A 12816-nucleotide genomic window follows, 5' to 3' on the forward strand; every position below is an offset into this window, starting at 1 on the left:
ATAGTTCCATTGGTCCATTTTTCAGTCATTTCCTCAATATCGCAATCTCTTAATTACTATATCTTTCTAATAATTCTCAGTATCTAGAACTATAAGAATTTTGTTCTTCTTTTTCAGGATTGTTTTGATTATTTTAGATCTTTTTCTTTTCCATACAAATTTTAGAATAGGTTTATAAATTTTCATAAAATACCAAATGAAATTTGATTGAAATTGCTTTGAATCCATAGTTCAATTGGAGGAAATTGATATATTTACATTATTAAGTTTTCCAATCCATGAAGATAGTATATACATACCTGTTTATTAAGTTTCTTTAGTCATTTTCAATAAACTTTTGTAGTTTTCTGTGTACAAGTATTGCGTATCTTTGACTACGTTTATTCCTAGATATCAGATTTTTTTTTTGATATCAGATATTTTTGATGCTACTGAAAATGGTATCTTTTAAATTTCATTTTCTAATTGTTTCTTGTAGATATATAGAAATACAATTAATTTTTATATTTATTTTCCAGTGACCTTAATAAATTCACTTATTAGTTCTAATAGTTAGGAGACTCTCTTGATTTTCTACATACATAATCATGTCATATGTGAGTAACTGTGGTTTGCTTTCTTTCTTTCTAATCCTTAAGATATGTATTTCCTTCAGAAAATCTACAAACAACAAATGCTGGAGAGGGTATGGAGAAAAGGGAACCCTCTTGCACTGTTGGTGGGAAAGTAAATTGATACAGCCACTATGGAGAACAGTATGGAGGTTCCTTAAAAAACTAAAAATAGAATTACCATATGATCCAGCAATCCCACTACTGGGCATATACCCAGAGAAAACCATAATTCAAAAAGACACATGCACCCCAATGTTCATTGCAGCACTATTTACAATAGCCAGGTCATAGAAGCAACCTAAATGTCCATTGACAGATGAATGGATAAAGAAGATGTGGTACATATATACAATGGAATATTACTTAGCCCTAAAAAGGAACAAAATTGAGTCATTTGTTGAGACGTGGATGGATCTAGAGACTGTCATACAGAGTGAAGTAAGTCGGAAAGAGAAAAATATCATATATTAACGCATGCATGTGGAACCTAGGAAAATGGTACAGGTGAACCGGTTTGCAGGGCAGAAGTTGAGACACAGATGTAGAGAACAAACGTATGGACACCAAGGGGGGAAAACCATGGTGAAGTGGGGATGGCGGTGTGCTGAATTGGGCGATTGGGATTGACATGTATACACTGATGTGTATAAAATTGATGACTAATAAGAACCTGCAGTATAAAAAAACAAACAAACAACAAAAAAACAACTAATACTAAACTTTCTTTAGGTTATTTGTATGGAAATATGTTAATATAAATGTTTCAGACATTACATGAAATTTCTAAAAATCTTATATGTTATGGTATAGTGTTATGTCATAATTTTAGTTATTACTTTAAAATGTATGTCTCAGAAATAACTAAATTTCCTTGTCAATTGCATTATTATGAACTTTCATCAAATCTTTAACCGTGGTCATTTTTAAGTCTTTTGTCATTTACAGACAGTTCTGGGTGTACTCTGATGCTTTTGCAAAAATGTTCCTATAAAAGGGTTTCATCTTCAAGGAATTCGTGGAAAAGACTCTGACAAGTACAAGTTTCTGGTAACTGACTATTCTGCTGAACTGAATGAATAAGCATTTTCAGAACTCTAATGGAAAACTGATGAATTCATAAAAGTGCTAACAAAAGATCAAGATGAAAAAAAATTAATTACATGGGACTGAGTGAACTGATGAGGATGTTTATAATTTTTGTGACTTTCTGTTTGAATTTTTTAAAAAATCCCACAAGGACTCAGAGGCAAAAAATATACAAATCAATTTTCACTGCAAAGTAAAGGAGCTGTTACAGTGGAGGATTACTGGACTGAATGTCAATATTATGACATAGTATGATTGTGTTTCGTGTTTGGTAATTGCAATCATTGTTGCTTTTGTTGTGGTCATCCATTTACAATGCTTGGTGTCAGTTTATTTATCTCTTGTAAAAATAAAATACAATATGTGTGTGTGAAAAAAAAAAAAGATATTTATTTCTTTGTCTTGACTTGCACTGGCTAAAGCTCCAGTATAATGTTGAATAATTGTGGTGATATGGTTTTTCTTTTCTTTCTGATCTCAATGGAAAGTTTTGATCATTCACTATTAAGTATAATATTTCCTGTCTATTTGGAGGGAGAGGTGACCATTTGACTCCTCTCTTTTTATTCTGTAAATTTGCGTATTATGGGATTGAATTTTTTGAATGTTAAAGCACTCTTACTGGAATGATGCTTGACAGTTGACAGCTTCTAATCCCCACCCCTCTTCCTTCCCCAGCTAATAAGAAAGCCTGGGTGATCCCCGCCCTGTTCGTGACTAGTGGGAACTTCAAACCATGTGCAGGAATCCTTGGCCTGGCCCAACCCCTAAGCACCGTAATAAACCCACTCCAGTCTCTTTCAAGCCATATGTGGACCAGCATGGGAGGCCTGCCCTACTCTTTCCAGAAAGCTTTATTATGTGAATAATATCATTTTCATACCATGTTGGTGTGTGTGTGTGGAGTCATCAGTCTCAATAGTGGAACCACATTTTGAGTGAGGGTGTTCACAATAATTGGTTTTGTGAGCAGGATGTCTGGATGATGACTGCTACCACTGAGATCTTTCTTTTCTTGTTTTAGCTTGCAGCATGGCAATATGCACTTTGAGCCGCTGCTTTCTGCCTAGTGAGCTCTTTGAGCTGTGTTGCTACCTGCTGTCAAGCTTGCACTTGAGCTGTACTGCTTTGTGCTACATTTATTGAGTTCTACCAAGGCCTCTGTTATAGACTTAACTGATCTATGTCAGAAGTTTCAATCATTGTCATTTGGAGACAGTTATGGGATTGGAGCCCTCCTTAAAGTGTCATGTGCCTCGGCCCGGACCTATCTGTGTGTCTCATATTGAATTGTGTTTCTTGACTCCTCCATAAACAATGACCGACGCCAAGCTCAAGGGAATAACTGTTACCCTGTGAAGATTGGTGTGTGTCTTAAGCAGGTGTTGGCCCCCATTCTATGAAGTGCTCAGGGGAAAGACTACAACCTGTGCAATATATGGTCCTATCAGGTGATCACTCATTGGGAGGAAAAGCAGTCACTCTGTAGCGTACTGAGGCCACACTCTTAAAGGCAGATAGTGTATGAGAACCCTACAAAATGCTTTTCTGCTGCTGCTGCCTATGCCTCTGTTACCAAGAAAAGATCCTCTTCTTCAGGGTTATAGGGGAAGACACATAGGGCACCCGTGTAGCACAACTAAGGAGTTAATTCAACTATTTCTGTGGGAGAGGCCTTAAACCCTGATGATACTGATTTGAGGCCTTCTGGAGGAACAAATTTATAGATATGAGCAGGGTAGCAAGAATTCCTCTCTCATAAGTAATTCTAGTAACCCTAGAAAAGAGAGGGGGCATGGGAGAGGGAGGGAGGAAGGAAGGGAGGAAGAAGAAATAGAGAGAGAGAACCAGAGTGAGGAAGCAAGAAAAGAAAGAAACCTGGAAACAGGGGGAGGAAACAAAAAAACTTAAACACAATTCGATGTAATTGAAAATCCAAAATTTACTGAAAGAATTAATACATAAAAAAAGATATAAAGGGGTGTGGATTGGCTTTGCCCCTCTACTGCATAGGTTCTGAATTAACTTTAATGTCTGCTGAAATACACCAATTGGCAAATCTTCATGGCCTTAATCCATACTGGAGCTCATATTATACTGGGGATCTCACTAAATTTAAACAAGGTACCCCCCTGTAATCTTGAGGAAGTTATTGAACACAAAAGAGAGAACAAACAAGTAGGCCTCACCTTAATTATCAGAACTACTGACTTGCCTAAATTTCACAAGATCATTGCCCACACCCTCCCCCCCCCCCCAGTATATCTCACAGTGGTCATGGACACTCTGATCCAGTGAGTAACAAACCTAAAATTGAATTAAATCCTTGACACTAACAAATTGGCTTGTCACAATGGGACTCCATGGACCTTCCCCCAGTTAAAATTGTTAGTACGTCCCAACGTAAATGAAAACAGGGCCTTCAAAGGTCAAACCCATTAAAGGGAATATATTTAGAGAATGGGGTGATTATGCCTGCTGTTTCTCCATTCAACAACTCAATTTGGCCTACTTTTAAACGTGGAAAGAATAAAGGTGCCTGGCAGTGGATTACCACAACCCTAATGCCATGGTCACTCCCGTTAAGGCTCACTATCCAATATTATTGAAATCGCTGACTCTGTTCAATCAGCAACTGGTAGATATTTTGCTCTTGTGGATTTGGCTAATAATGTTCTGTTCAGTGCCCATTGCAACAGCCTCTCCATCACAGTTTGCTTTCACCTCAGAAGGGGCACAATCCATCTCTACCCAGACGCTGGTGACGTACCTCAACAGCCCTGCCATCACACACAGTTTTTGCAGGCAAGATTTTAAATGCATCTGACTTTCCCCAGGAGCATAGGTATGATATTGCATTGCTAAATCCCCCTTCGAAAAGATTCATTAAACGTACCCATTCAGGACCAACAAAGACTCACAAAGAAGTTCAGAAAAAGAGGATGGGCCATTGTCCAACACATAGTGCAAGTTCCGGTCACCTCCATTAAATTCTTGAAATTATTTGCTAATCCGAGGGCTACTTCATGCCTGACGCTGTTAAGAAACTATAAGCTATTGACACTCTCAGCACCCACATTATTAGAACAGGCCCAATATCTTTTAGGCCTTTGTGGGGTTTCAAGGCAACATAGTCCTTATTTACAAATTTGACTTAAGCGCATTATGTCGTTACTTGCAAGTTGGCCCACCTTCATTGGGGCCCCCCTCCAACAAACAGCTCTGTAATCTGTCGAAACAAGGAACCCTCCCCTTCGTGCCCTCCAGAGACTCCTTCACTCTAGAGGATTCGGCATCCACTTCTCATGCCTCCTGGAGTCTCTGGACCACCCACGAGGACCACTTTCCCTCCAAGGCCATTCTGTCTCCCTGTGAATCATGCAAGGATCAAATCACACCTGGACAGATGGACCCACAGGGGTTCTCTAGGTTGGTTGTAGATCTTGAAAAAACAATTCTTCCCAACAGCTTATATTATAAAAGCATTTTATTGAACACACTCTGGAGATAGACCAGATGGGATTGGGGTAGGGACTCTGTTTTGATGGTTTCAATACTGGAAAACATTGGATTCTTCTGTCACCAAGGACCAGGCTGTAGAGACCCAAAGGCTAATTGCAAGCAGAGCATAGAATCAGGACACAGCAGGCTAGAGACTGGGGGTTGGGCCTTTCAGGAACCAAAGAATGTGGGTCTGCGATAGACTTGGTCGACTAGACTCCAGAAAAAGAGAAAACTTGGCTTGGGCCACCACCAAGAAGAGGCTGTTGCCACGGCCGGCTTCTGCACTTGAGAGACAGTGACCTGCCGCAGGCTCTTAGCTCTTGAAGCTCTTCCGGGAGGACGAGGTGGTGGAGACAAACTTGACGTTGGAGCTGCTGCCCCCGCCACTGCCAAAGCCCAGGCTTCGGCCACTGCTCGCACTGAAGCCGGAGCCCCCCATACCGAGCCCACCGCCTAGGCCGACGCCCCCGCTGCTGCTGGAGTAGAAGCTGCTGCCGCCGCCTCCACCAAGGCCGCTGCCAAGACCACCGCCAAGACCACTGCCGAGGCCGCTGCCAAAGCCGCCGCCAAAGCTGCCGCCACTGCCGTAGGCAGAGGAGACGGTGTTCGTGACAAAAGCTGTGGAGAAAGGAGGGAGAACCTGGTGAGACCAGTCTGCCAGATTAGAGCCTAGGCATCTAATTTATTTGATCCTGCTGGTGTCGGCACTGTACTTGGCCCCTTTTACAGAGCAGCAGATGAGGCCCAGAAAAGCTAAGTCATTTAGTGAAGATCCCTAACAGAAAGCTGGTGAACACAGTAGGCAAGGGACAGTGCTAAGTCATCAGGGGATGGGGGTCAGGGCAAGGCAGGGGAACAGGGTCCAAGATAGGTAAGATACACGGCCTGCTCTTTAGGAGATAAGAAATGAGCCCTGTTGCTTCCTGTCTCAACCTGCGTTCTTTCCCCTCCACCACCTGCTTCTCACTAAGTGTATTAAATAACCATTTTGGGGATGGGAGTGTCTGGTATCTAGAAATAGCAGGATTCTGAGTTGACACCAAGTACCCCATATTGTCATCATTGTGAATGTCTGTTCAAAGTTACTTACAGATGTTGACTGGTCCAACTCCTTCTCCACTCAGTCTGAAAGGGGAAAAATTGAAATAAGAGTTAAAAACTCCCCCCAAAGACAGCATTAGTCTGTATGGATAACTCCCATAGTCATGTTTAGAACTTGTTTTCTGAGCAAGGAGACTGCATGCCTGAAAAACTGCTTAAATTAGAGAAAGAGACAGTTCTCTGGAGGGACTTCCCAAGGAAGAGGTCTTGATCTAGAAACAGGTTATCAAAGGAAGCTTATAATTCACATTGTCCTCTACCCATTATATGGAAAAAGTGAGGGAGAGGCTGTGGGAACTGTGAATACGTAGGAAGCAGTTTTCGCCTTGTAGGAGCTTACGTCCTGTGAGAAGACTTGGCCTGGACAGAAATACTTCAGACAGGACGTAGGCAGTGGGCAGTGTCAGAAGACTGAAGAAAACCCAGTAGTTTGAGAATCCAAAGGCAGGTGAGTTTAACTCAGCTGGAGTAATCATGAAAGGCTTCCTGAAGGAAGAAGCACCTGAAGAATGGGGAAGACATTTGCTGGGTTGCTTGGTTGTTTGAAGGAGAGGCAGCATTCAAGAATACTGGTGGTGGGAATAGGGTCAGAAAGTGAGTTGAGGTCACATTGTGTAGGTCAGCTGTATGCCCAGGTGTCAGATTGGATTGGATTGGATCATCAGATTAATGATGGATAATCATCATGCACAAGATAGTGGCCACCTGTGTGTCTGTTTGACACCCTGCAGTGAAGAAGAAGCTCCACTTTATCAAATGTGAGGCCATCGTGGGCTCGTGATGTCGGCCGTGTCACCCACCTGCACTCCTCGCCCTCCAGCAGCTTCCTGTAGGTGGCGATCTCCACGTCCAGAGACAGCTTGGTGTTCATGAGCTCCTGGTAGTCCTTCAGTAGCCGCGCCATGTCCTGCTTGGCCTTCTGCAGGGCGTCCTCCAGCTCGGTCAGCTTGTTCCTGGCGTCCTTGAGGGCCAGCTCCCCACGCTGCTCAGCATCGGCGATGGCGTTCTGCAGGTTGGCGCACTAGAGGGGAAGGAAGGAAGGGTGGGGACCCTTTAGAGGCTGAGCTGGGCCTGCAGTGTCTCTTTCTGAGATTCCAGAGAGAAGCCAGCACATTTGTCCTGGTCATTGTGGATGGTGGAATATTGAAATGCTGGTACTTGCTCCAGCTCTGTGTATGTGTATGTGTGTGTATACTTAGAAAACGTAAAACAAAACAAAATAGGTCTCCCTTTCAAAGTGGAGGCCCCTCCTCTGCCTTCTTTCCCTACCTGCTTCTTGACATTGTCGATATCGGATCTCAGCCTCTGGATCATCCTGTTCATCTCGGAGATCTCATGCTTGGTGTTGCGGAGATCGTCGCCGTGCCGGCCCGCAGTCTGCTGCAGCTCCTCGTACTGATGCCACCAGAAAAGAGGAAAGAGTCCATTTATATGAGGATGGAAACACTTTCCCAGGTTCACAGGCGGGAGCTACCAAGAGGTGGCAAGTGGTGTAGTTACTGGGGGCCCGGGGCTGGTCTTCAATAATCTGCTCTTTTTGCCTTTGCTTTTCTAGAGACACTGGTGTGAAACTCAGTGAGATGTTCTCTAATGTTCCTGAATTTATGTGGCAGATGCATGCATGACTGTTCCCATAACTCCTCCCGGTAGGCCTCAGCCAGTCTCAAGAGCCACATCCTTAGCATTTGGTCATGGCCTGGAATCCTAGACATGTCCGTCCCTCGCTCAGGACACACTCGCACATTCGCCACAGCACCCACCTTGGTCTGGTACCAGGACTCGGCTTCCGTGCGGCTGCGGTTGGCGATCTCCTCGTACTGGGCCTTGACCTCGGCGATGATGCTGTCCAGGTCCAGGCAGCGGTTGTTGTCCATGGACAGGACCACGGACGTGTCTGAGATGTGCGTCTGTATCTGGGACAGCTCCTGCGGGGAGATTTCAAGTCAGTCATGGGAGTCCGTGTTATTTAATAGCAGGTCCATTCAAATCTTCTACTCATTGTGCTATGTCGACTTGAGAAAAATAAGAATAACCACCTATGTAAAAAACTTAGGTCAGTTAATAAATAATCCAGGGCTTCCCTGGTGGCACAGTGGTTGAGAGTCTGCCTGCCAATGCGGGGGACGCGGGTTCGACCCCTGGTCTGGGAGGATCCCACATGCCGCGGAGCGGCTGGCCCCGTGAGCCACAACTACTGAGCCTGCGTGTCTGGAGCCTGTGCTCCACAACAGGAGAGGCCGCGGCGGTGAGAGGCCCGCGCACCGTGATGAAGAGTGGCCCCCCCCGCCACAGCTGGAGAAAGCCCTCGAACAGAAACGGGGACCCAACACAGCCATAAATAAATAAAAAAATAAATTTTTAAAATTTAATAAATAAATAAATAAATAAATAAATAATCCAAATCACTACTAATCTATTTTTTTTTAATTTAACAACTCTGAACATCAAGAAACCCCTACCGTGTAACCTCTCAGACTTGAATCTTCTTAGGTCATAACTTATTTTAAACAAAATTGAGTTATTTGTAGTGAGGTGGATGGACCTAGCGTCTGTCATACAGAGTGAAGTAAGTCAGAAAGAGAAAAACAAATACTGTATGCTAACACATATGTATGGAATCTAAAAAAAAAAAAAAAAAAAAAAAACGTTCTGAAGAACCTAGGGACAGGACAGGAATAAAGACGCAGACGTAGAGAATGGACTTGAGGACACGGGGGTGGGGAAGGGTAAGCTGGGACGAAGTGAGAGAGTGGCATGGACATATATACACTACCAAATGTAAAATAGCTAGCTAGTGGGAAGCAGCCACATAGCACAGGGAGATCAGCTCAGTGCTTTGCGACCACGTAGAGGGGTGGGATAGGGAGGGAGGGAGGGAGACTGCAAGAGGGATGGGATATGGGAATATATGTGTACGTATAGCTGATTCACTTTGTTATACAGCAGCAAGTAACTCAACAATGTAAAGCAATTATACTCCAATAAAGATGTTTAAAAAAAAGGAAAGAAAAAAAAAGAATCTAGTTGTGTGGTCTGCCATGCTGGGAGTAAACAAAGACGGGATGATACTCCAGAAAGGGGAGGTGGCTGGGAAAGGTATACCTGGGGCTCTAATAACTCATTCTAAATCTCGCTCTGCAAAATGATTACTGAAGCGGTCTTTTGCTTCAAATTTGACTTAAAAAAAAAAAAAGAATTGGCTTTATTAAGTAATGTGAATAGTACTAAAGGGGTAGGAAAGACAAAAATGTGCCCATAGCTTAGGAACCACTGAAAGTCACTTAACCCTGGAGACCCTAATCCCTGGTGGTGTCCCCGTGGCCATCTCTCTGGGTCCCAAATAGGGGGCGTTTCTTACCGCCTCAAAGAACATCTTCAAGAAGTTGATCTCGTCCATCAGTGCATCGACCTTGGCCTCTAGCTCCACCTTGTTCATGTAGGCGGCGTCCACATCCTAGAGAAACAGGGATGGTTGGCACCGCACCCCATTTCCACCCTGACTTAAATGAACAACACCTTAAGTGAGCATAGCCACAGGCAACAGGTTCTCTGCTACCCACATACCTTCTTCAGCATCACAAATTCATTCTCGGCGGTGGTACGCTTGTTGATTTCATCTTCATACCTGGTGGTAAAAAGGATGAGATGTGCTTATCAAAGGATGAGGTCTGGGGTCTGTACTGCATAAAGTCAACTGTGAGCCTGCTTTCCCACCAAAAGGGGCTTCTCACATCATATAGGCAGAGAGGGAGGGACACTGGGAGGGTGAGCCTTTGGGCAAGGTCCTTACCCATTAGGGTACTGTTTTCTCTACAATTGTCTAGCAGATAACTATTCTTTCATTGCTATAATTCAGTTGCTTCAAGAACATTCCTATAGAAAAGCTGTGCTGTTTCTCCCCAACTCCACATCTAGTCAATTTCTGTAATGCTTTTTTTTTTTTTTCAGCTTTCATAGCCTTTGAAAAAAACCAAAAAATTAGCAACCCAGCTGCTGGTTCATAAGGACTAAAGAAATACTTTGAGCCACCAAACTAGGTTACATCATCAGTTCCTGCTTTGGGGGGAATCCATCAAAAAGCCAATGCTGTGTGCTTTGAGTATATTGGGGAGAAAAGCCCCATAAAGCAAGGATTACATGACTGCTTTTTCCACCAAGTGGTACCAAGGGTGCTGAGTTTGTTACTCTGGCTGGAGGCTAAGTGCCTCGCAGAGAGACTGAGCTTGCAGCTAGAACTTTCTAAACACCGACCTGGATTTTTTTCCAGTACTTTAGGCGTCCATGGAAGGTATATGATTTCACCCCTTGGGAAAGGCATAAGCAGTAGTCTGGTTATAAAGTACATCTGATGCCAAGACCCGCCCCTGTCTCCACTCCACCCCAACTCACTTGTTCTTGAAGTCCTCCACCAAGTCCTGCATGTTCCTCAGCTCTGAGTCCAGGCGACTTCTCTCCCCCAGGATACCATCCAGCTGTCTCCTGAGATTGTTGATGTACTGCTCAAACAGAGGCTCCAGGTTCTGCTTCACGGTCCTGGTGCCCTGCTCCTGCAGCAGGGTCCACTTGGTGTCCAGGACCTTGTTCTGCTGTTCCAGGAACCGCACCTGGAGGGGACAGAGTTCGAAGATGGACAAACTTGGATTTCATGTTTCAGTGATCAATTTCCCAGTTTTCCTCCCATCTCATTCTGTCCCCCTAAACCTTCCCATGATGGGCAGTGCTTGGACCTGGGCCCCAGAGGGCAGGTCCAGAGTGAAGCGTTTAAACTCACTCTTCTAGGGGAGACAGGACACTTCTCCAGGGCACAGATAGCAGTGGGCACGGCTGGGCAGAGAGTGGCCCGGTGCAGGGGTGGCTGCAAAAGCACTCAGGCTGCTGCCCAATGAACTCAGCCACCTTTCTGTGCAATCAGCCCTGTTACCTGGAGTACAGAATATACCTCTCTGCCCAACAGTAAGCAAGGATCCCTTGTGAGGTTATCTCTGAAGGGGAAGAATTAAGACCTTCTCTTCCAAGCTGCCAGTCTAATTAAGAAAGCAGGCCACAAATCCAGGACACAGAAACAAAGAGAAAAACATAACTGCAAACTATGAAGATATTTGCACAAAGTCAGGAAATTGCCCCTCTTTCCACTTTCTTTGACACTTATTCCACACTCATAGCGGTTTTTCACAAAGAATCATGTCTCACCTTGTCGATGAAGGAGGCGAACCTGTTGTTGAGGGTCTTGATCTGCTCCCGCTCCTCAGTCCTGACTCGCTGGATGGTGGGGTCGATTTGCAGGTTGAGGGGAGTCAGGAGACTCTGGTTGATGGTGACCTCTTGGATGCCTCCAGGGGGACAGACGGCCATGCCAGGGCCCCCATAGCCACCTCCAAAGCCAGATCCACCACCGAACCCAAAGCCACCACCAGCTCCACCGCCAAAACCAAATCCACTCCCGGTTCCACCTCCAAAGCCATAGCTGCCTCCAGCACCGGTGGCACAAACTCGGTTCCTGAAGCCACCACCGCTACTGCCGATGGAGATCCTCTTGGAGCCCCCCAGGTTGTAGAGGCTCCGGCTGCCATAGCCACCCGCGCCGTAAGCACCCCCAGGGCCGACCCTGCCAAAGCCGCCACCTCCACCCCCGGACCGGGACACAGAGGTGAAACTGGTGTGGGAGACAGACGGGGTGATGGCAGAGGCGGTGCTGAAGCTACGGCCGCCCCTGCTCCGGAAGGACACGCTCGACTGGCGAGACATGATGGCTTGTTCCCGGTGGAGCGAGAGTAGTGGGCACTAGCGGTCACGAGGTGCTGGAGAGAAAGAACAGAGCAGGACAGGACGCAGGACGTGGCTCTGTTAGCCAGGAGCGGCAAGCCATCCTTTTATCCTCTAGACCTGGGTTGGGCGGGAGAGTTGTCGAGCTGTGAATGATTAAGTGGGCTGGGCATGCCTGAGGGGCAGCTGTGAGCTCACCGGCACACCTGCACAGCGGTGTGGGGTGCAACCACTTTCTTCCTGGCAGGCTCTGCTCAGGTAGGGATAAACTTGCCTTGCAGCCCAGATGTCTTGGCAGCAAACCTCTCTTCACCGTGGGAGCCCAGGGCTGTGAGTAGCCCAAAGAAGCAAGGCGGCATTTGGCCAATGTCCTGAAGGATCCTTCCAGGACCAGGGATGTTGTCAAGCATCCCAGCACGGTGTACACTGTCCGTGAACAGGAGGCTTGGGGGCAGAGCGAGTCCCCCACGGGCAGTGGTCCGCTTTGCTTACTCCCCTAATGACAGGTTGTTTCAGGGATTTCAGCCCTTGGAAAGCCGAGTGTGGCCTGATATCTCAGCTCTGTGCCAGAGGCGAAAATAGACTTCGGTCCGCTACTGCAAAATTTCCTTTCCCGGAAGAGGTACAGTTATCCCAGAGCCCACTGGGCAGATTCTCCTGCAAGGTTCGGGCCAGAAAGACTCCCCAAGCCCCAAGCTCCAGAAACAGAGTATGTGGGAGACCCCCAGCCTCCGGTCCATCCCACTTT

The 12816-nt window shown here is 45.6% G+C and overlaps 1 protein-coding gene across 1 annotated transcript; it reads right to left on the minus strand.

Moving 5' to 3' along the window:
* Positions 1–5196: 5196 nt before the first annotated feature.
* LOC132373219 (keratin, type II cytoskeletal 5) lies at positions 5197–12142 on the minus strand. Its single transcript, XM_059935948.1, has 9 exons — positions 11496–12142; positions 10695–10909; positions 9870–9930; positions 9664–9759; positions 8066–8230; positions 7575–7700; positions 7106–7326; positions 6295–6329; positions 5197–5822 (listed from the first exon to the last, which is right to left on the minus strand). The coding sequence occupies exons 1-9, from the start codon at positions 12048–12050 to the stop codon at positions 5518–5520; spliced, it is 1779 nt and encodes a 592-aa protein (XP_059791931.1). The 5' UTR covers positions 12051–12142; the 3' UTR covers positions 5197–5517.
* Positions 12143–12816: the final 674 nt, after the last annotated feature.

The sequence above is a fragment of the Balaenoptera ricei genome, chromosome 10, assembly GCF_028023285.1.
Source record: "Balaenoptera ricei isolate mBalRic1 chromosome 10, mBalRic1.hap2, whole genome shotgun sequence".
Classification (NCBI taxonomy): Eukaryota; Metazoa; Chordata; class Mammalia; order Artiodactyla; family Balaenopteridae; genus Balaenoptera; species Balaenoptera ricei.

Bases quoted from the DNA above. Each gene is read 5' to 3' on its own strand.
- LOC132373219 (XM_059935948.1), bottom strand. From the start codon at position 12,050: ATGTCTCGCCAGTCGAGCGTGTCCTTCCGGAGCAGGGGCGGCCGTAGC. The intron at 8,231-9,663 runs GTAAGAAACGCC...ATCTCCCCGCAG, and splicing joins TGAAGATGTTCTTTGAGGCG to GAGCTGTCCCAGATACAGAC. The intron at 6,330-7,105 runs GTGGGTGACACG...TTCCCCTTTCAG, and splicing joins CTGGAGGGCGAGGAGTGCAG to ACTGAGTGGAGAAGGAGTTG.